This window comes from Artemia franciscana, chromosome 21 (genome assembly GCF_032884065.1).
Source record: "Artemia franciscana chromosome 21, ASM3288406v1, whole genome shotgun sequence".
Taxonomy (NCBI): Eukaryota; Metazoa; Arthropoda; class Branchiopoda; order Anostraca; family Artemiidae; genus Artemia; species Artemia franciscana.
This window is the reverse complement of record NC_088883.1, coordinates 9,783,812-9,808,407: the sequence shown is the minus strand read 5'-3', so window position 1 is coordinate 9,808,407 and position 24,596 is coordinate 9,783,812. Positions and strand designations below refer to the sequence as shown.

The 24,596-nt window shown below is 34.3% G+C and overlaps 1 protein-coding gene across 2 annotated transcripts in view; it reads right to left on the bottom strand.

The window, feature by feature from the left end:
- The window catches only part of LOC136041027 (uncharacterized), a 251,653-nt gene that overhangs the window by 3,638 nt on the left and 223,419 nt on the right, over positions 1–24,596 (bottom strand). For both annotated transcript variants that reach the window (XM_065725547.1, XM_065725548.1), the window contains 4 exons: positions 22,285–23,655; positions 19,445–19,605; positions 17,417–17,564; positions 14,432–14,566 (listed from right to left, as the gene is read on the bottom strand). In XM_065725547.1, the coding sequence (XP_065581619.1) occupies positions 14,468–14,566; positions 17,417–17,564; positions 19,445–19,605; positions 22,285–23,655 (1,779 nt within the window). In that variant the 3' untranslated portion in view covers positions 14,432–14,467. The remainder of the gene's footprint in view (positions 1–14,431; positions 14,567–17,416; positions 17,565–19,444; positions 19,606–22,284; positions 23,656–24,596) is intronic.

Sequence of the window (24,596 nt, the reverse complement as noted above, 5' to 3'; positions counted from 1 at the left end):
GAAGGTCTTTAAGTTATAAAATGTGTCTATTCTTCACGCATAGTATTTGTTATTGGGAAGTATGCATACAATTTCGGTCGGGGGGCAAATTTTCTGCTTTTTTCACGGGGAATTTCTCATGGGGAGGGAAGTTTCCTGGGGGTGAACTTGTCAGGGGAAATGTCACACTGAGGGAATTTTCCAGAATTCCAATACAAAATTTTTTTTATGCGCATTGCTTTGTCTTTTCCGTCTCAATTTTACTCGTGGAGTTGTCAAGCGTGTTGTCCTGGGTAAATTTTCACGAGGATTAAATTGTCTAGAGGATATTTCCGTAGGGAGGTAGATTTCTCCGTGGAGGTAGGACAAGATTTCCCGCCATGATTTAAAAAAGAACAGAAAATGAATGACAATACACAAGATTTTGCAATTGAAAGTAAGGAGCAACAATGAACTTAAAACGAGCAAAAATCATTCCGTATATGAAGGGGGTTTCTCCCTCCTCTATACCTAGCTCTTTACGCTAAAGCTTAATTTGTGTTCCAATTCTTTAAGAATAACTCCTGGAAAACAAGGCTCTTTTAATTAGAACAATAAGAAGCTTTTTGAAAGTCACTTAACGACTTTAGCGTAAAGAGTGTGGTGTTGAGGAGGGGACAACCCCCTTTATATACGTAGTAATTTCTGCTCGTTTTAAGTTTTAATGTTACTCCTCTTGCTTTCAGTTGAAAGAACTTCTTTCTTTATTCAATACATATAACAGGGAAGTAAGTCATGACTTACCTTACTTTCTATCAAAGCCTCTAATTGCTGCCTGAGCTTTGCTTGAAAAAATCTTTATTCCTTGACACGTTCTGCTTTTGCAAAACTTGCCAATTATGCTGATTTCAAGTCCGAATCTTACGTTGTGTTCCTCATCGTACACAACGTAATCAACACAACTTTTAAATCGTACGTAACGTGAATCATCACGTTATTCTAAAGTTTAACGTCATGAGGTGTCAAATGAGCAATTTCAATTGAATTAACAAATTCTGGCTTGAATCCAATTCTCCTTCCTGTTAATACATCAAACAATCATCCATTGTATAGAATTTGTTTTCTCCTGGGATTCGTTGTCATTCTCACTGTTGTTTTTCTTCTAACCGCAGATTTCGTTTACGATTCGATGTGATCATTCCTGCCACGTTTATTCTGACTAAATATTTCTTTGTCCAATATTTTCATTTGGGATTCGTTGTCATGCTTGTTGTCGCAAGAAACTTAATTTTATGTCTTTGAGCCGCAGATCTCGTCCCACCTCATTTTCTTTCCAGCTTTTCCCCAGTCGTAATTTTTATGGCACTTAGTATTAATCAAGTGACATATAGCGATCGCAAATTCTGTCGGTCTGTCGGTCTGTCTGTCCCGGTTTTGCTACTTTAGGTACTTCCAGGTAAGCTAGGACGATGAAATTTGGCAGGCGTATCAGGGACCGGACCAGATTAAATTAGAAATAGTCGTTTTCGTGGTTTGACCATCTGGGGGGGGGAGTGGGGGGTCAGTTAATTCGGAAAAAATAGAAAAAATGAAGTATTTTACTTTGGAATGATATCGTGTCTCAGAACTCTTATTTTAAATTCTGACCAGATCTGGTGACACTGGGGGGAGTGGGGGGGACCTAAAATCTCGGAAAACGCTTAGAGTTGAGGGATCGGGATGAAACTTCGTGGAAAAAATAAGCAGAAGTCCTAAATACGTGATTGATATAACCAGAACGGATCTGCTCTCTTTGGGGGAGTTGGGGCGGGGATGGTTAATTCTGAAAAATTAGAAAAATGAGGTATTTTTAACTTACGAACGAGTGATAAGATTTTAATGAAATTTGATTTTTGGAAGGATATCGTACCTCGGAGCTCTTATTTTAAATTCCGACCGGATCCGGTGACACTGGAGGGAGTTCGGGTGGGGGGTCCTAAAATCGGAAAACGCTTAGAGTGGAGGGATCGGGGTGAAACTTGGTGGTAAAAATAATAATAAGTCCTAGATACGTGATTGAAATAACCGGAACGGATCCGCTCTCTTTGGGGAAGTTGGGGGAGGATGGTTATTTCTGAAGAATTAAAAAATTAGGTATTTTCAACTTACGAACGAGTGATCGGATCTTATTGAAACTTGATGTTTAGAAGGATATCGTGTCTCAGAGCTTTTATCTTAAATCCCGATAGGATCCGGTGAAGGGGAAGTTGGGGACCTAAAATCTTGGAAAACGCTTAGAGTCGAGGGATCGGGATGAAACTTGGTGGGAAAAATAAGCACAAGTCCTACATACGGGATTGACATAACCGGAACGGATCTGATCTCTTTGGGGGAGTTAGGGGGAGGGTTATTTCTAAGAAATTAGAAAAAACAAGGTGTTTTTGACTTACGAAAGAGTGATCGTTTCTTAATGAGATTTCATATTTAGAAGGACCTCGAAACTCAGATCTTTTATTTTAAATCCCGACTGGATCCAGTGTCATTAGGGGGGGGGACTGGAAATGTTGGAAAATGCTTAAAGCGGAGAGATCAGGATTAAACTTGGTGGAAAGAATAAGCGCAGGTCCAAGATAGGTAACTAACATAACCGTACCAGATCCGCTCTCTGTGGTGGAGCTGGGGGGGGGGGGGGAGTATTTCGGAAAAATTAGAAAAAATGAGGTATTTGTAACTTACAAATGAGTAATCAGATCTTAATGAAATTTGATATCAAGAAGGATCTTGTGCTTTAGAGCTCACATTTTAAATCTCGACCAGATCCGGTGACATTGAAGGGAGTTTGAGGGAGAAACCGGAATTCTCGGAAAACGTGAAAATCGAGGTATCTTACGAATGGGTGATCGGATCTTAATGAAATTTGATATATAGAAGATTTTTATGTCTCAGATGCTCCATTTTCAATTCGAATTGGATCCGGGGACATCGAAGGTTGGAGAGGGAAAACAGAAATCTTGGAAACCGGAAATCTTGGAAAACCCTTAGAGTGGAGAGATCAGGATGAAACTTGATGGGAAGAATAAGCACAAGTTATAGATATGAGATTGACATAATTGGTACGGATCCGTTGTCTTTGAGGGAGGTGGGGGCTGTTAATGTGGAAAAATCTGAAAAATTGAGGTATTTTTAACTTAAGAACGGGTGCCCAGATCTTAATGAAATTTGATATTTAAAAGGAACTCCTGTCTCAGAGCTCTTATTTCGAATCCCGACCAGACATTTTGACATTTGGGGGAGTTGGAGGGGAAAACTGAAAATCTTGGAAAACGCATATAAATGTCGTAGATACGTGATTGACGTAACCGGACTGGATCCACTCTCTTTGGTGAAGTTAGGTGGTGGATTCAGTGCTTTGGCGAGTTTGGTGCTTCTGGGCGTGCTAGGACGATGAAAATTGGTAGGTGTGTCAGGGAGCTGCACAAATTGACTTGATAAAGTCTTTTTCCCCGATTTGACCATCTTGGGGGCTGAAGGGATAGGAAAAATTAGAAAAAAGTGAAGTATTTTTAACTTACGAGTGGCTGATCGGATTCCTTTTAAAGCAATCTATTGATTCTTAGAATTTGGCTAGAGCTCATACCATAGTAGCTCTTGGCTCTTCCGATCTCGTCACAAGTGCCATGGGAGCTCTTAGCTCTTGTTTAGTTTAATTCCGTTGTTCTAAAATTCGGTAACAGCCAGAAATGTTCTAATGTCTATTTCCTCTGAATTATCTAAATTACGCATTGGAATAAATATCGTTTATTTTTTTGTTACAAGTCATAGGGTGGCAAATCAGCAATTTCAGTTGAATTAAGAAATTCCGGCGTAAACTCAATCCCTTCTTCCTGTTTATCCTTTGAAAAGCTAAAATAACACTACCTTGTTCAATTTTAATTTTTCAAATATTTAAATTACGCAATAGCATAACTATCGTGCTATTCTTTAGTTTTTAGTCACATTTCCTTTGCAGTTTAATGTGATTTTTGCTGTTTCTTGTTCAATACTTTTTTCTTTAAATGTTCGGAGTAATTTGTTATCTAGTGTAATTTTGCACGTGCCATACGAAAAACTGATTTTCCCTTCCTGTTTATCCTTCACAGGATCACACATGATAAACTAACACGTTCCTTCATTCTGTTGTAATTTTACAACTGTGTATTTATGTATGTTTAAATTTTTTCTTGAAAATGGCTCTATGTTTTTTTTCTTTGGGGGGGGGGGGGAATTGGCACCCTGGGATTTTGTGGCCTGAAAAAAAACCCATCTAGATTGGTCACGAATTTGAAAAAAAAATCGTTAAATTTTCAAACTCGTGAAAAAATATCAATTCGACTTTTAATTCGTTTTAGTTGTAGGATACATTTTAAGACAGATAAATGAACCTCTTCACAAGGTCAGTTTTCTGACGATCTTGGCTCAAAGAAGCAGACAAGTAGAAGTTTCAGGAATTCTTCAACGAAGTCGCAAAGAGGGCTGAATAGGTTAGAAAAAAAGAACGCCCCAAAGACTAAAGCCATATCAAATGCCAATTCACCCACAGGGTTCCAAATAGAAGGAGATGACAATTTCTAGTATTTTGGAAGTACACTACCTTCTAGTGGTGACTCCGAAAAAGAATTGCGCACCAGAACTTTTCTAGCCAAAACAGCATTTCGGAAGCTTCTGCCAGGCTAAATATTCATAAAAGCTGAAAACCAGACTGTCCCAAGGTCCGATGGATGCAAAATACGAAGGGACAAGATCCTCTGTTATAACCTCTGATGACAAGACACGCTTCTTCAAACTGATGACTCGCGCCATCCTATCAAGTTGTCTCTTCGTCCTATCTGTAGATCAAATTTTTAGACCGATAAATGTATATGGGATCCATTTTTGTCAATTCTGAGTTACTCTATAGAGTGTAGAAAGTTAAGCGCAGAACTAGAAAAACACCGTACCGTCTTTGAAAATAATTCTTTTTGCCAAATACTAAGGATTAGCTTGAGCGAGGTGGAAATTCTCGTCCACAAAGGCCAGACAGACATCTTTTCCGCTTTGAGACAACGAAGATAGTGATATCTTTGACATATAGTTCGCATGTCAGTTCCCAGAGGGTCTAGGCGTTTCCCCCGGAATATTCCCCCTGTGGAAAATTCCCCACAGGACTTTCTCTGTGGATACTTTCTCTCTGGCTACCCAATTTTGCGTGTGGGAGAATTCTCTATGAGGGGAATTTTCCATGGTTGGGATTTTACGCAGGGGGAATTTTCCACTGAAGGAATTTTCCAAGGGGGAATATTTCGGTGTGGAACAACGGCTCCTCTCAGATTCTAGACATTCAGATACGCTCCACCGGCACCGGATGGACACTGTCACCGAGGAAGACCAAAGAACACTCTCAGTAAAACAGACAAATGTGACAGAAGAGTCCTCCAATCTCATTCAAGATTGGGGGGACATCTGCAAGGTGACCCAATTGAGGAAAGATTGGGGGTAGTCACCAAAGCCTTGTATGTGTGTGAAGGTACTGGAGTAGCAAAAGTCTAAAGTTTAGGATATTAGATTTTTATTCTTATAGCTCCGACGGCCATGATAAAATAGGTTTTTATGCTTGGGAATGACATTAGAACCTTTCATCGAACACCAAGGCATTAGGGTATCTCGGTTTTATTTGGTAGTGTCTCTCAGAAAAGTGAGCTTTAATCATTTTAATTTATATTTAATTTAATCATTTTAATTTAATATATCCAGAGACACCCAGAGACTTTTTCAAACGGGGAAACTCAAAGTGCTTATTTATCTTAGTACTAAAAAAAATTCGACTTGTTAGAGACATTATTTTTAGAGGGGATATGGGGCTCTTTACCATCTCTTTTAGAACCAAAAAAGAATAAATCCTATCCAAAAAAAGAGAAATTCCTCTAAAAAAAGAACACTTTTTTGTCTCTCGCTCCCAAAGGAAACTGAAATGACCTTTATGTTATCTCCTATTTATAACTCAGAAATTTTGTTACATTTGAAACTATTAGCTTGAAAGGCTTTAAACATAAACGTAAAGTAACTGACCAGAATCCATCATTATTGTTGGGGCCACCCAACGGACAAATGCAATTTTATCACGCATAAGGTGTCTTGCTTCCGAAAAAGGCTGGGAATTTGCTAGCAGCATCATATAACCACTATTATTATAACAGATCCTAGCTTTTAATTACTTCAATTGTAGATACCCTTTGGGGTAGAAAACCCGGCAAAGAGTCACTACTACTCATTACGAGCTACTACCTAGTAATTTTGCTAGACCTCCCAGGGCGCGGACATATTTATGACAAATTATTTCGAGAAATCTAAAATGGTAACTCAAATTTAACTGCCATATGTTGATAAATTATAACAATAAATAAGGCTGAAAAGGTGTGGAGAGAATGGACAGTAATTTCTATTAATAAATAAATGATATGTGTTTTATATAGAGCAAGTAGCATTTCAATATGATCTGATTGCCCTACTTTTCGTTTATAATTGATTGAGGTAATAATCGAAAAAAACTTCTTCCACTGCGATAACTGCGAAAGGCTTCAAAAACTTATTCTTTTTTATTGGTAAGTGGAAGTGAAGAAAAATAACTTTTGAGACTGTTTTACGGAGTGACAATGTGTAGAGTTATGTAGCAATTAAGTTAATCTAGTTCCTGGCAGGGGGTCAACATTCGTTTCGGCATCAGGATTTCATGTCCCAGTGAAAATTGTCTTAATATTGGCAAATATTCGGTTCGCCTATGTTACAGATCGGTATTAAGAAATTCGCAAATACCAGAAAATCACAAATTTCGGCAAATATTTAAGCTCGGTGTAACAGAATCGGTACATATTCACAAATATAATAAATTCGTAAATATAGGCAAATTCTAAATATATAAATATAGTTATATAGTTCCTGGCAAGACAGGAAATATAGTTCCTGGCAAGGGGTCAACATTCGTTTCGGCATCAGGATTTCATGTCCCAGTGAAAATTGTCTTAATATTGGCAAATATTCGGTTCGCTTATGTTACAGATCGGTATTAAGAAATTCGCAAATACCAGAAAATCACAAATTTCGGCAAATATTTAAGCTCGGTGTTACAGAATCGGTACGTATTCACAAATATAATAAATTCTTAAATATAGGCAAATTCTAAATATATAAATATAGTTATATAGTTCCTGGCAAGACAGGAAATATAGTTCCTGGCAAGGGGTCAACATTCGTTTCGGCATCAGGATTTCATGTCCCAGTGAAAATTGTCTTAATATTGGCAAATATTCGGTTCGCTTATTTTACAGATCGGTATTAAGAAATTTGCAAATACCAGAAAATCACAAATTTCGGCAAATATTTAAGCTCGGTGTTACAGAATCGGTACATATTCACAAATATAATAAATTCGTAAATATAGGCAAATTCTAAATATATAAATATAGTTATATAGTTCCTGGCAAGACAGGAAATATAGTTCCTGGCAAGGGGTCAACATTCGTTTCGGCATCAGGATTTCATGTCCCAGTGAAAATTGTCTTAATATTGGCAAATATTCGGTTCGCTTATGTTACAGATCGGTATTAAGAAATTCGCAAATACCAGAAAATCACAAATTTCGGCAAATATTTAAGCTCGGTGTTACAGAATCGGTACATATTCACAAATATAATAAATTCGTAAATATAGGCAAATTCTAAATATATAAATATAGTAAATACAGGCAAATTTTCAGTTCGCTTGTTTTGCAGTCCAGAGCTAAGAAATTCACTTCCGAGGTCAGAAAAACTGTGGAAAAAAGTGATGATGAAAGTAATTATGATTTTTGTTAATCTATATATATAAAAATAAGTTGTCTGTGGATCTGTGGATGGATCAGGTGACGTCACCTGAAAAAACTGGATCAGGTGACGTCAAAACTGAAAAAACTAAAAAAAGGCAAAAACTACAAAAAAAAAAACTAAAAAAACTAAAAAAACTAAAAAAGGTAAAAAACTAAAAAAAACTAAAAAAAACTAAAAAAAAGGAAAAAACTGAAAAATAAGCTAAAATAAAGGTAAAAACCAATAAAAAACTAAAAAAAAAAACTGAAAAAACTAAAAAAAGGCAAAAACTACAAAAAAAACTAAAAACTAATAAAAAAAAGTAAAAATGCTAAAAAACTAAAAAAACTAAAAAAACTAAAAAAAGGTAAAAAACTAAAAAAAAATAAAAAATAAAAAAAAACTAAAAAAAAGGAAAAAACTGAATAATAAGCTAAAATAAAGGTAAAAACCAATAAAAAACTAGAAAGAAAAAAAGGAAAAAACTAAAAAAAATTTTTATCTAAAAAACTAAAAAAAACTAAAAAAGGTAAAAACTAAAAGAACTAAAAAATAAAAAAATAAATGACGACACTCAAAGAGAAAGCGACCAGGACAAAAGGAATGTTCGATTAGCAATCAACAAAGCACCGGGACACAGGGAGTATAAATGACGACCAGGACATAAGTAAAAAAAAAACTAACAAAACTAAAAAGAAGGTAAAAACTACAAAAAAACTAAAAAGAAAAAAAACTAAAAACTAATAAAAAAACTAAAAAATCTAAAAATCTAAATAAACTAAAAAAGAAAAAAAAAGGAAAAAAATAAAGGAGAAAAACAAAACTAAAAAACGAATGTATATACAGACCGGGACACCGGGATACAAATGACGACCGGGACACAGGGAATATAAATGACGACCGGGACACAGGGACACAACTACAACGGGGACACCGGGGGAAACAGGGGGATATAAATGACGACCGGGACACCGGGACAGGGAATGGTCGATTAGCAATCACCATCAACAAAGCTCAAGGGCAATCATTAGAATCATGAGGTATAGATCTGAATACAGATTGTTTTCCCATGGACCATTATATGTTGCATGTTCAAGAGTCGGTAAACCTGGCAATCTATTTATATGCAAAGACAATGGGACAGCAAAGAATGTTGTATATTCGCAAGTTTTACGTAGTTAAAACCATATATATATATATATATATATATATATATATATATCTATATTCACAGGTGGGACATAGGGACACAACTACAATGGCGCGTAACTATTATGGCGCGTAACTATTATGGCGCGTAACGACTTACGCGCGCGGGGGGGCTTGGGGGGGCGCGAAGCGCCCCCACCAACTAGGTGTTGGGGTGGCGCCTCGCGCCACCCCAACAGCTAGTAAATAAATAGTTTTAGTCTTACGCAATCAATCTTTTATTGCAGCATAAGCTAACTACCCTCCATTTTATCTTTAATTAATTGACGCGCTAAGCTTTAAACTAAAGAAACATCCTTTTTTATATTACTGAGAAAACAGAAAGAATTACTTCTGAAGCTTTTTTTTACTGATCTGCAATGAACAAGCTTTTGAGCGATTAAGTTAATCTTTAGTCCAAAAAGGATTCCAGCATCTTTTGAATATCAGGATTTTATGACCTGATGAAAAGATGTTTGGTTCATTTTTTGGAACAGGAGATTAATTTTTTTCAAAGAAATATTAATCTAAACTGAGATATGAAACTTTTGTAAGAGACTTCAGAGAAGTTTGCTTTCAATCAGATATTACTGCGTGGTCGTTTTCGCTTAACAAAAGCTGGTGTTATCTTCCAGAAGTAAGCTTGAGCCTTTGAGAAGCGGGAAAATCACTTGACTCTTAAAAATTTTTGATTCTTAAGTACTTTCGCGGATATGACAAGGACACAAAACATCTTTCGAGCAGATCTAATGGACAAGTATGTTCAGGATTAGATGAGATAAAGTGAAAAAAGTATATAATTGAGACTTATTCGATTTAAATTTAGAGGGTTGAGGCATGAATGTTCTTTGTTACGAACTGCAATTTGAACTACTATAGTCAGCACTTTTTAAGGGTAAAGGTTAAAGGTTTAAGGTTTCCATTAAAAGAAACACACTTCAGTTCCTAATTTCTAATTGCTCTTTTCGTCGTTAATTTATTAATTCCTTAAAGTTTTGTTTTAATAATTTTTAATTTGTAGAAGTTAAAGCGTTAAATCTTGAGAATACAGGGTCTTCAGGAGGCATGGGGGATGTCACCCCTATTCATGTTAATTTCTTAATAGCACAGAAAATCACAGAATGCTCTTTTTGTCAATTAATGACAATTAATTAAAATTTTAATACAATTTTTAAAATTTTTAAAATTTTTTATTTGTTGAAGCTAAAACGTGAAATCTTGAGAAGATATGGTCTTGAGAAGGCATGAGGGATGTCAACCCTATTCATGTTAATTTCTTGATAGCACAGAAAATCACAGAATGCTCTTTTTGTCGATTAATTTAAATTTTTTTCAATTTTTTCAATTTTTCATTTGTTGAAGTTAAAACGTGAAATCTTGAGGAGATATGGTCTTGAAAAGGCATGAGGGATGTCAACCCTATTCATGTTAATTTCTTGATAGCACAGAAAATCACAGAATGCTCTTTTTGTCGATTAATTTCAATTTCTTTCAATTTTTTTAATTTTTCATTTGTTGAAATTAAAACGTGAAATCCTGAGGAGATGTGGTCTTGAAAAGGCATGAGGGATGTCAACCCTATTCATGTTAATTTCTTGATAGCAAAGAAAATCACAGAATGCTCTTTTTGTCGATTAATTTCAATTTTTTTCAATTTTTGAAATTTTTCATTTGTTGAAGTTAAAACGTGAAATCTTGAGGAGATATGGTCTTGAAAAGGCATGAGGGATGTCAACCCTATTCATGTTAATTTCTTGATAGCAAAGAAAATCACAGAATGCTCTTTTTGTCGATTAATTTCAATTTTTTTCAATTTTTAAAATTTTTCATTTGTTGAAGTTAAAACGTGAAATCTTGAAGAGATATGGTCTTGAAAGGGCATGAGGGATGTCAACCCTATTCATGTTAATTTCTTGATAGCAAAGAAAATCACAGAATGCTCTTTTTGTCGATTAATTTCAATTTCTTTCAATTTTTTTAATTTTTCATTTGTTAAAGTTAAAACGTGAAATCTTGAGGAGATATGGTCTTGAAAAGGCATGAGGGATGTCAACCCTATTCATGTTAATTTCTTGATAGCAAAGAAAATCACAGAATGCTCTTTTTGTCGATTAATTTCTATTTTTTCAATTTTTGAAATTTTTTATTTGTTGAAGTTAAAACGTGAAATCTTGAGGAGATATGGTCTTGAAAAGGCATGAGGGATGTCAACCCTATTCATGTTAATTTCTTGATAGCACAGAAAATCACAGAATGCTCTTTTTGTCGATTAATTTCAATTTTTTTCAATTTTTAAAATTTTTCATTTGTTGAAGTTAAAACGTGAAATCTTGAGGAGATATGGTCTTGAAAAGGCATGAGGGATGTCAACCCTATTCATGTTAATTTCTTGATAGCAAAGAAAATCACAGAATGCTCTTTTTGTCGATTAATTTCATTTTTTTCAATTTTTTAAATTTTTCATTTGTTGAAGTTAAAACGTGAAATCTTGAGGAGATATGGTCTTGAAAAGGCATGAGGGATGTCAACCCTATTCATGTTAATTTCTTGATAGCAAAGAAAATCACAGAATGCTCTTTTTGTCGATTAATTTCAATTTCTTTCAATTTTTTTTAATTTTTCATTTGTTGAAGTTAAAACGTGAAATCTTGAGGAGATATGGTCTTGAAAAGGCATGAGGGATGTCAACCCTATTCATGTTAATTTCTTGATAGCAAAGAAAATCACAGAATGCTCTTTTTGTCGATTAATTTCATTTTTTTCAATTTTTAAAATTTTTCATTTGTTGAAGTTAAAATGTGAAATCTTGAGAAGATATGGTCTTGAAAAGGCATGAGGGATGTCAATTCTATTCATGTTAATTTCTTGATAGCAAAGAAAATCACAGAATGCTCTTTTTGTCGATTAATTTCAATTTTTTTCAATTTTTTTAATTTTTCATTTGTTGAAGTTAAAACGTGAAATCTTGAGGAGATATGGTCTTGAAAAGGCATGAGGGATGTCAACCCTATTCATGTTAATTTCTTGATAGCAAAGAAAATCACAGAATGCTCTTTTTGTCGATTAATTTAAATTTTTTTCAATTTTTTAAATTTTTCATTTGTTGAAGTTAAAACGTGAAATCTTGAGGAGATATGGTCTTGAAAAGGCATGAGGGATGTCAACTCTATTCATGTTAATTTCTTGATAGCACAGAAAATCACAGAATGCTCTTTTTGTCGATTAATATCAATTTTTTAAATTTTTTAAATATTTTATTTGTTGAAGCTAAAACGTGAAATCTTGAGGAGATATGGTCTTGAAAAGGCATGAGGGATGTCAACCCTATTCATGTTAATTTCTTGATAGCACAGAAAATCACAGAATGCTCTTTTTGTCGATTAATATCAATTTTTTAAATTTTTTAAATATTTTATTTGTTGAAGCTAAAACGTGAAATCTTGAGGAGATATGGTCTTGAAAAGGCATGAGGGATGTCAACCTTATTCATGTTAATTTCTTGATAGCAAAGAAAATCACAGAATGCTCTTTTTGTCGATTAATTTAAATTTTTTTCAATTTTTTAGATTTTTCATTTGTTGAAGTTAAAACGTGAAATCTTGAGGAGATATGGTCTTGAAAAGGCATGAGGGATGTCAACCCTATTCATGTTAATTTCTTGATAGCACAGAAAATCACAGAATGCTCTTTTTGTCAATTAATATCAATTTTTTTATTTTTTTAAATTTTTTATTTGTTGAAGCTAAAACGTGAAATCTTGAGGAGATATGGTCTTGAGAAGGCATGGGGGATGTCAACCCTATTCATGTTAATTTCTTGATAGCACAGAAAATCACAGAATGCTTTTTTTTTATTAATATAATTTTTTTTTTTAATTTTTGATATGTTGAAGTTAAAACGTGAAATCTTGAGAGGATATGGTCTTGAGAAGGCATGGGGGATGTCAACCCTATTCATATTAATTTCTTGAAAGCACAGAAAATCACAGAATGCTCTTTTTGTCAATCAATATCAATTTTTTAAATTTTTAAATATTTTATTTGTTGAAGTTAAAACGTGAAATCTTGAGGAGATATGGTCTTGAGAAGGCATGGGGTTGTCAGCCCTATTCATGTTAATTCTTTGATATCACAGGACATTACAGAATGCTGTCAATGGTCCCCTCACAGAATCTAATCTTGCCTAAACTGAAGAGAAAGTCATCATAATACTTTCAAACTACATATACTTGATAGCAATATCATGGTAGTCTTTATAATATCTTATAACCTCTGTTCAAATCTTATAAGCTGCAGCTAATGGTCTGCGATTTAATGTATATAAGTCAGCTGTTTTGTTTTTTAATTGCCCAGAGGAGGCTTCTATAGTGAGGTTATCTGGAAATAATGTAGCAACGTCTAATCATATCACCTAACTTGGCCTACCGATTGGTCTCTTTGAATAACTGAGACTTCTGTTTTGTTTAGGTAATTCTGGTCAAGAGGTTTTAGTTTCTTTTTGTTTTGTCTTTTTTGTCTTTCTTGAATTGTCTTTCATGAATTGAACTTGATCGAAATGCAGGGTTATTTTTTCTTTTTCTTTTCTTTTCCTTTTTTTCTTTTTCCTCTCCTTTTTGTATTATTTTTATTTGTATGTGTACTAAGGTTGTAAGCCCAAACAAGCTCTGCTTCAGGCCATTTGGTTGTTTTGTTTTGTTTATTTATATTAATAAACCTACATTTCACTCTCTAAATGCTGGAGTCACTACTATCCGGAGAAACTCAAGCCGCAAGTTTCTGGATCGTCTTTATAATGCAGTTGCCCTACCCCAAGTGTTGTTTTTGTCCCCCTTTTGGGATATTTTGAGTGCCCGCATTAGAAAAGATATCAGAACAGTATTTTTAAGCATACACGGCATCTGCTACAAGCATCACCTTTCGTTAGAAATTACCATATTGTTGCTACGTATTGTATCATTGAGCCTGTTTGGTGCAGCTGAAGATGCCGTTCAGGCTTGCTGAAAAAAAAAAAAAAATCACCCCATGAGTGGGTCCACTTTCTCAAGTAGTTTATTGTTTGTTGTTTTCCAGTGTTGGTAATGACTGTAATTCTTTTTCTTTTTCTTATTTCTGTTCCATTTTTGTATGACATAAAGTTAAAAGTTTATTGTAAGACGGTTTTTTAATAAGATTCAAATCAATTAAATTCAATATTTACATTAAACCATCGTGACTGAGTCTTATTAACTATGAAAAAAACAAGAAAAAGCAGAAAAAAATCATTTTGGGGCTTACGAGCTTTGATAGCTCACTTTGATGCATCAAAGTAATATTCACACCCACGGAAATATTCATTTCTATTGTGTGTATGGGGGTGGGAGGAGAATCTGGTTTCTGGTTCAAAAGTTAACTTCTATCCCAGTCTAGCTGTGATCTTTGTTACTTATTGGAAAATCTTACACTGAAACTCACACAGATAAAATGTCAATCTCGTTGCTCTGATCTCATTCATCCATTAGAATTGATGACATCCTCAATTGTGGCTGAAAGGCGGTATCCTAGAGTAGGGTCATCGTAATCTTGTATAATCTTCATTCGTTTTTCATTCTAAAAAAACAAATAAAGAATAGAGTAGAGTCAAAACTTCGGGGTATTGCAAGATTACCTGGGGGGAACTTTGACCATTTTTATGTTATTTTGTTATATTTTTCCAGGCACTTGGTTCCTAAATGAACCAAGTGCAAATGAACTAAGTTGGTTCCTGAATGAACCATTTAGAAGAGAAGGCAACAAACAAATGCAGTACAAAATTTTTTTTAATTTGCATCAAGAACGCATATAGATATGCATAAAGTGGCTAGTCATTTTACCGAATTTTGCGACCAGGTTTAGGATACAAATCTGCACTTCATCTTGAAACTTGTTCCCAAGTTGTACTTGGTTATGTTTATAACTTTAGCTCCCATGACTTTTATAACATGTAAATTCTTCGAATTAAAGAGAAGAAATTAATTTTTTCTCAACTTACGTTCCTATCTATTAGAATAAACTTTTGTTTTAGCACCCATTTACTCGCATAAGCTGATGCATTTTAGTACCTCTCGAAAAGTACCTTCCTGAAATAGATGTATCTGAGAAATCGGACCCGGCAGGGGGGTTCCTTGGATAGGTCTTATTGATAGCACCGTACCTATCACCAAAAACTACTCCGTGTGCGCGTTGGATTAAAACATGCACAGCGGCCCCGGTGAAAGAGAATAGCAATAAAGTAAGGAGGCGTAATTCCAATGTCTGGATTTCTGACATTGTGATTCTGATTTTGAAATATCTTAATTCAGACGCTCTGACGAAAATGTGTGTAATCACGACCCTAACGAACTGTACAAGTTCCAAAGGTACAATTACAGTCCAGAATACTAAAATTTAGGGAAAGCAAACTGTCCTTCATCAAAATCAAAGTTAATCCAGTTTATCATATCTAAGAAAAAAGAAAGCTAACAGTAGGAATCAAAATTATGGGGACAAAATGTGCCAAAATTATGGCAAATTCATAAGCAACTTAAAAATTGGCATAGAATTGAGGTTTAAATTATTAACAATTAAGGGAACATAAAACTGTTAGAGGAGCAACACTTCAATTTTGTTCCTTAACAGCTATTGAATACACTTATATTGCAATAAACTTTATATTTCTTTAAAATACTTAAAAAAAATTTAAGTATCTTCTTATCGTATCAAGGATAGAAATACTGACCCAAATTACACTGTCACATTTAAATGACAGCACCAAACCATTTATCCTGTATTATTTTACGCCAAAAAATTTTGACAAAAGGAAACTACTTTAACTTGAGGATTCAGGTTTATTTGGGCCAACTTCTAAGTAACATAATAAATAAGCAGTATATTAGTCATTGCTATAATTGAAATATTTTAAAGTGTTTTCAAAATGAAAAACAACTAAAAAAGTTTGTGAATTTTAGGGGGAAATGACATAACCAGCACCAGAGTATTGACATTAATAACACTAAGAATGTTACTAAGGTATTTATTGGGCCTATTAATTAAATAATTATTTATTAGTTGAAAAATATTTACATATTGTATTTTCCATTTTTAAACAAATAATATTGGCCTTATTGTTTTATTTATTCTTTAAGCAAAAGATTACTATCTAATTTCTAAAATTTTAAAGTAATAAGATAAGAAACTTTATTAAGTTTAAAACTTTGGTAATCTATATATATAAAAATAAGTTGTCTGTGTGTGTGTGTGTCTGTCGAGTGACGTCATGTTTGTGTGTCGACTGACGTCATGTTTGTCGACTGACTTCATTTTAAGGATTGAGCTGTATGCGTCATGAAATTGTTTGTCGACTGACGTCATGTTTGTCAACTGATGAAATTACATACCGGGACACGGGGACACAAATGACGACCGGGACACAGGGAATATAAATGACGACCGGGAACCTCAAAGAGAAATTACAGACTGGGAAACTCGGACACAAATCACGACCGGGACACAGGGAATATAAATGACGACCGGGACACAGGGACACAACTACAACGGGGACGCCGGGGGCACAGGCGGGATATATAAATGACGACCGGGATACAGGGATTGTTCGAATAGATATTACAGACCGGGACACCGGGACACAAATGACGACCGGGACACCGGGACACAGGGAATATAAATGACGACCGGGACACTCAAAGAGAAATTACAAACTGGGACACCGGGACACAAATGACGACCGGGACACAGGGAATATAAATGACGACCGGGACACAGGGACACATCATTAGAATAATGAGGTATAGATCTGAATACGGATTGGTTTTCCCATGGACAATTATATGTTGCATGTTCAAGAGTCAGTAAACCTGACAATGTATTTATATGCATAGACAATGTGACAGCGAAGAATGTTGTATATTCGCACGTTTTACGTAGTTAAGAATATATATATATATATATATATATATATATATATATATATATATATATATATATATATATATATATATAAATATATATATATATCTATTCACAGGTGGGACACAGGGACACAACTACAATGGCGCGTAACTAATATGGCGCGTAACGACTTACGCGCGCGGGGGGGCTTGGGGGGGCGCAAAGCGCCCCACCAACTAGGTGTTGGGGTGGCGCGAAGCGCCACACCAACAGCTAGTTCATTAATACATATTTCAGCACGAAGAGGATCCTGATTAGAGCCTTGTGGAGCACCAATACCACATATCGTTGTTAGAAGTGACAAGTGTTAAGTTTGTGAGAATAAAGAAAAATTAAACGAGAATCACCAAAACGTTAGCAAAACATAATTGAATTAAATAGCTGATGCTTAGAAAAAAGAATACCAGCGAGAACAACAATGGGATAGCAAACAAAAAACAGAATGAAAATGTAAAAACCAAGACACTTATCTACCTGAAGTCGCATCTGCTCTGTTAGTCTTTTACGATCAGAACGCAATATATCCGCTTGTTCTGCAGCCTTTGCTGTTTTGATTCCGCTTACTTCTAACATAGCCAGCTGAGCATCTTTTTCACTTATAGCTGCCTCTAACGCCTCTTGTCTACAAAAAGGAAAATTATAATAAATAAATCTATCTGTCATTATCGATACCGATCTGTTATTATCAATCTCGATCTCTCATGATTGGTTAAGACTTTGCTAAACTAAATTAATATCGTAAAAAGAAATTAATAAAAATAGTTTCTTGGCGGGATACAATCTGAAAGACAAAATACGTTCGTTAATTAACGAACTTAATGTCAAATGGAGAAAATATGGAGTTGCTTGTTTAAAACAATTGAATATACACGGCTAATATAGTAATATAATACGACTTAATGTATCCGCGTATGTATGTACAAACCCATGTTTGTTCTCTTAAAGAGGGGAGCCATCACTGAAGAGCCCTCAGGAAAGTAGGGTTACGAGTATAAGATAGAGAATAGAAGAAGATCTTGAAAAATACTGAGTCTAATAATCACTCGCTAGAAATAGAATAACAATAATTTATTTATTGTTGTAGCAGGGTTCTAGCCAGTGATTCTAGCTAATAGAACAACAATGATCTATTGATTGTTCTGGTCAGTGATCATAGCCAATGGAATACCAATAATCTATTGATTGTTCTAGCCAGTGATTATAGCCAATAGAACAACAATAATCTATTGATTGTTCTAGCCAGTGATTATATCCAATAAAATAATAATAATAATCAATTGATTGTTCTAGCCAGTGTTCTAGCCAGTGATTATAGCCAATAGAACAACAATCAAACAAAGATTCTGCCTGTGTTTTTTGCATTCAAAAAGAAAAAAATGCTCTAAAAAGGAAGGAATCTAAAATAATAATAAAAAAGAATAAAAGGATGGAAGTGTGAGCAAAAAAAAGAACTTTTAGAGATTTTGAAAGTTGAGGGTACTAGAATAGGTTTTGAAATTAACGTGTCGCTAATGCTAGGAATATGTGGAGATAAAAAGGTGATGTTGGATAGCAAAAAAACAGGCAAAGCGGACAGCTTGACTTACCTAGGTATTACTATTAGTAAGGACGGTGGGGGTAGTGAAGATGTTAGAAGTAGAATAGCCAAGGTTCAGGGTGTTTTTCACAGTTGAAAAAAGTTTGGTAGAATTGGAAAAATAAGTCTGCGAACTAAGATTATAATATTGGAAGCTTAAGCGATGACAGCGGGTCAAATATGGTTCCAAAGTATGTGCGCTCGGAAAAACAGAGGAAGCTATGCTTGATATTTTTCAGAGAAATTGCCAACGAATTGGTTTGGGTACCTGACTGACTGACCACATTTCAAGCAGTAGCCTGTACAAAAAGTATACTTCAACGCCATATTCTAGGGCTATTAGGATGAAAGGGTTGAAATGGCTAGGGCACTTTTAAGGGATGAAAGATAAAAGATTGTCCTTTTCGGCCAACCATCTAGGGCTAAACAAAAGCTGGTCGTCCTTGGTTCGGGTGGGAGGATGTCGTAAGGAAAGACTAAAGGGAAATGAAAACTTCCAGAGAGGTTGCAAAGAGGGAGGCTTTGAATAGATTGGAATGAATTAGGAGCGTGGCGTAGCTGTATTGTCCTCAGGTGGCTTAGTGCTGTGGTGAGTTGTTGTTAGCAGTAGCAGTAGTAGTAATTAACACATGTAGTCCAAATGTTAGGTGAACTTTCGGTTCAAACAAACAGGGCAAGTTCAGCTACGGTTGCATTTGTTGCCAATTAAGTGAAAACATCGTCCTGATGTACAGCGAACTGTGCATAGTGGACTTGTGACACTGGAATACGATATTAATCTCTAAACTTCATTTTTCAGACACTTCATTATATAGTTTTAAAAGTTTCTTTGAAATAACATCAATTTTATCTCAATGATATGATGCAACGCTAGAAACTAAAAAGCCAAAAGAGAAGTTAAATACATGATAACATAAAAAACATACTTCATATCAAAAAGCTCGTGTAGATGGGTTCTTCTCTCGGCAAGTAATCGACTTAATTTCAATTCTATATCTTGAAGCCGTACTTTTGTCCCAGTACAGTATTTGCAGTTCCTTCCTTGATCCTCCTGTAGTTTTTCTAATTCTTCTTCAAGTTTCTGCACCTGTAAAAGAATAATTAGGGAAATCTTAAAACTGTGACAATAATAGAATAATATCACAAAATAATCGTTATTATAATATAATATTAACTTATCAAACGTAGTGGATTAAAGGAGGCCTTATTAACACGACCTTACGACAACACGTTAAAAAAGAATTTTTTCCAAGCAGCCATGGATAGTTTGATGGACCAAAGGAAAACGGCAAAAGCTATGGGAGAGCGTGGAATCAAATGGGAAAATATAACTTTTCTAGACTTAAAATGTGCTGAGTATTTGAGAGTCCAAGATGAAAACATCAGCAAGATGAATGATCTTTTGGAGGTCTTGAGAGCTTGGGGGTGCAAGAATAGGTTTGAAAATGAGTGTTAAGTCGTTAAGACTAGGAGTAAATGAAGGTGAAGAGGTGATGTTGGGTAAGGAGAAGACCGGTCAAGTGGACAGCTTCACATACCCCGGGGTAGCATTATTTGTAGAGATGGCAGATGCAGTTAAATGTTGAATAGCCATGAGTAAGAGTGTTTTTTTCCCAGTTGAACAAAGTTTAGAAAAATGGGAAGATAACTCCGAGAAATAAGATTAGATTATTGAAAGCTACAGTGGTGAGAGGGGTCAAGTATGGTTCTGAAACATAACGCTCCAAAAAAACAGAGAATGATTTGTAATATGTTTTCCGGAGGAATTGCCTAGTGATCCTTTTGGGTACCCGTCTGACTGATCGTATTTCAAACAGTAAGCTGCACCAAAAAGTGGTTCTATCCCGCTTTCCAGGGAAATAATGAGATAAAGATTAAGATGGCTAGGACATCTTTAGGGGACAAAGAATGAAATATTGCCGAGGATTGCCTTTTTGACCAACCACCTAGGGCGAAAAAAGCAGGTCGCTCACAAATATGTGGGAGGAGGTTGTACGGAAATATTTAAGGATAATAGTAAACTCCTGGAAGGGTGTAAAGAGGGAGGTTTTGAACATATTGGGAAGGAGGAGGAGTGTTAGTAGCTGTTTTTGCCTAAAGCGGGTTGGTGTTACAGTGAATTGTTAGTAGCAGTAGTAGGAGTATCCAAAGTCTAACGCGCTTTTGATACTGAAGAGGACATACTTTCTTTCATACTAATTTCATAATAATTTCAAACTAGAGTCCAAAAATCTGAATGGCTGATTTCACTCTATTTTTTTTACCAATAACATCACTTGTGGTTACGTCAAAGTAATTTCAGATAGATAAAGTGAAAGTCTTTATTGTTTAACAAACTATAACATTCATGTAATCTGCCGTCAATCATGGGCTAGTTTGAGACTGGAAAACAACAGTTTTTTTCTACTTAACTTTTTTTCTTAGATAAATGCTTCGATTACCAACAAACGGCGATTCAAGTCATCAGATTAAAGCCGTCCACATATACTTTGAGGACTCAAGGACCAAAAATTCAGTACTTAAGAAAAGATAGCGCATGCACCTCAAAGAGAAGGTTATAATTTAGGCAGTGCACTGACTAAATTACAAAAATAATGAGTCACTAGTCAGTATTTAGATAAGTGAATTGTAAATTTATCTAGTCAGAATTGTGGCATCATTCAAGACTGTCTCAAATTTAACTTGAAATTTAACAAGTACACCCATCCTTGAGTGCTTCTGATCAAGGATGATCAAGAATAATTATTATTATGATTTTATTAATAATTATGATTAGTTTCTTAATGCCTCTTGGTATCTAAGATTTTTCCAACTTAATCAGTTTTTTTTTACTTTACCTGTTGTTTATAGTTTTAATATAACCAATTTTTATAAATACCAGGGGAATCATATTAACGCACAAATCTAAAAAGGCAAAAGAGCTTCGGAATTAATGAATAGATAAATAAATGAATAAACAAATAAATGAATAAATAAATGAATAGATAAGATGAAATTTTTCATTACAACTGAGTAAAAAGTTATCATCTATATTTAAGTACTATCACTTTATCTTATTTACACTTGTAAATCCTAAAAGAATTGATAAAAAATATATACTGTTTATAAATGATAGTAATAGTAGTTTTTACAATTCAGTATTTTTTAATGATAATTAACTATTATTATATTATACAAACATAATTTTTCGTCACAAGTTTTTTCAACACAGTTTCAAACCTATTTAAACAATTGATTCGTCACAATTTGAGCGCACATTTTTTGTTATATATGCTTGAGAGTAACAGTCAGAAAAGGAATAGTTCCTGTTTACCAAATACAACAAAGACAAGGGCAAAGAACTGCGTCCAATGGTAGAGGAACCCGCCACTTTGCTAAATTTTAAGAAAATACTAAACCATAGTGTTTTGGCCGGGCTTCAAATCCCCTTTTATAGATTGGATCGTAGTTTCTAATAAACGAGTTTCTAATAAATATGTAGAGATTTAATTCAAATAATTATAAAGTATTATAAAACAATATAATAATTTTCGTTAAACTTCTACTAAATATAAAAAGTAGGTAAAAAAAACCCAAGTTTTTGAGATTCTAAGAGAAATTTAGCGTCTTGAAAAATTTTCTATGCAAATATTTGACCCCATCCTGCAAAAGTACCTGGAGGCTTGACCCACCCCATTCCCCACTAACCAAATGAAAACAAAAATCTACCCGAAATCATTTTCTCAATTTATGGACTTGGTTAGTTCTGGACTTCAAATATATATACCTGTGCTGTTAGACAATCCTTTTCCCTCCTCACTTCATCCAGAACTAACTCTTGCTGGGCTGTAATTCTAACACTTTCTCTCAATGCTTCCTCTAGTTCTTCAATTCTTTCACAACTCCAATTGTCTGGCACATGACGTTTTTCTTCAGATTTCTTACTCAATTCATCTTCGAGATATTTTATTCGTTTATCCATTTTTATAAATTTCCCACGTTTTACTTCTAATTCTTCCGTTAAAGCTACAGCATCTTCACTCGCACATTTTCCACTTTCAAAAATTCCTTCGATGTTATTGTTTTTACTTATTTCAAAGTTTATTGCTGGCACTGCTTCCTTTAATTCTTTGATAGTATTTTCAAGCTCCATAATCTGAAGACTCTGTCTTTCGGAATTGAGTTTTAGTGAATTAACAATCTGATCTTTCAAATATATTTCTCTTTTTAACGGTTCTATCTTAGCAATCACGTCATTTATAGTCGTTTCACCTTGTTTTATTTCTAATTCACACTCGTTTATAACAGCCTTTCCATCATTAACTATATCTTTAAGAACTTCCACTGTTGTTAATATTTCCTCCTTCAATGTAAATATTTCTTTATTTTTTGTTTCTAAGCTTTGTGATAAATATTTCTCATTTAAATGTAGTTCTTTCATTTCACTTTCTAGTTTTCTTATTTTATCCTCATAACCGGTAGCTACTGTCCGATAATTTTCAATTTCGACAGTTTTATTTTCAATTTCTGTTTTATATTCACTTGCATAAGAATCTTTAAGCTTATGCTCCACCCTCAGCTCCTGTGCCAGCAAATTGGCATTTGCCAACTCATGCCTCAGATCATCAATAACACTTTCTTTTATTTTTAGTTCACCTTTAAATTCTTTTATGCTGTAATCTTCTATTTCTCCCTTAGGAGCAGCTGAAAGGGTTTCAATCTTTTCTTCTTTAACTCTTAAAAGTATATCTAGCTCATTAATCCTGTAATCCTTCTGCTTCAGCTGTAACCGACAATCTTCTAGAGTAAGTCTTAATTTCTCAGCCTGCTCTTTATAAGCATCGGAAATTGTCCCAGACTCGTATTTTACCCTTTTCATTTTACAATTCATATTATTCTCTTTTTCTTTCATTTCTGAGATTATACTTTCCATTTTTGTTATTTCGTCATTCTTTTTGTTTAGAGTTTCGTTCAATGATTGGATTATTTGTTCTTTTTTATTCAGTACTTCATTGTGCGACACCATTTCAGTTTTTAGTTGAGACATCTCGTATTCAAGGTCACATATCTTAGTTTCACAGTCTTGTTGCAGCTGCAGAGATACTGCATGACACTCTTCAATCTCGCGCTGAATTTCTTCTAAGCAGCCGTCAGCCACCTATTTTAACAAAAAACCAAAAAAAAAGAAAAAAAAAGAAAAAAAAAGAAAGTGAAACCAGGAAAAACAAAAGTAAAATAACTGAAAATAAATGTACAACCAAATATAACTTGCCAATTTAGTAAGTTAACGGAAAAAACCACCCAACAAAACCGAATGATAACCAAAATAATTAAATAAACTAAAATTATAAAATGCGAAATTTTCACAAAACATAAGGACTACCAGACCCTTTTTCATACGAAGAACCGTTTTTATTTTTGTATTTTTTATTTATTACACCCTTATATACATTCAAGTAAATTTTTTTATATTTAATAAGCAAGATGATCTATTTTAGTGATATTCATTAATTAGTGATATTTAGTAAAAGTCAGGGCTAAAAGATCAAATAGTCGTCAATGCTGGAAAAATACCCGTAAAAATTATATTTACATGCTTTCGTTTTAGTCCTGGATTTTTTTTACCACCTTCTCTTATTTAATTTATAAGACGATAGAAAAGACCATGGCCTCTTCTCTTTCGTTTTCCTCCTTATTAGTATGTATAATTTGTAATGCCCATACCCTTTTCTCCCTCCGAATCAATAGCCATTTCCTTTTTTAGCTGAGATTTTCTTCCATAGTAGGATAACTAAGACAAATAGGATGTTGCTATATGAATGAATGAATGAATGACTGTATTTCAAGCCATTTTTCTGGCCGTATACATACATATACAATATACTTTAGGATTATAAGCCCTATTCGTCTTATTCACGCTACTACCCATTAATGAAGGATCCTTATTAGTGTTATTCGTCGATTAAAACAAGTCACTACATTAATTAAAACAGGACTAAGAGTACCGAAATTCAAAATGTTAGGAAGTAGTTTAAATAATTTTGATTGAAACAATAAAACGGATTTTAGTTTTGACACGAGCCTGGGTCGAATTCACAA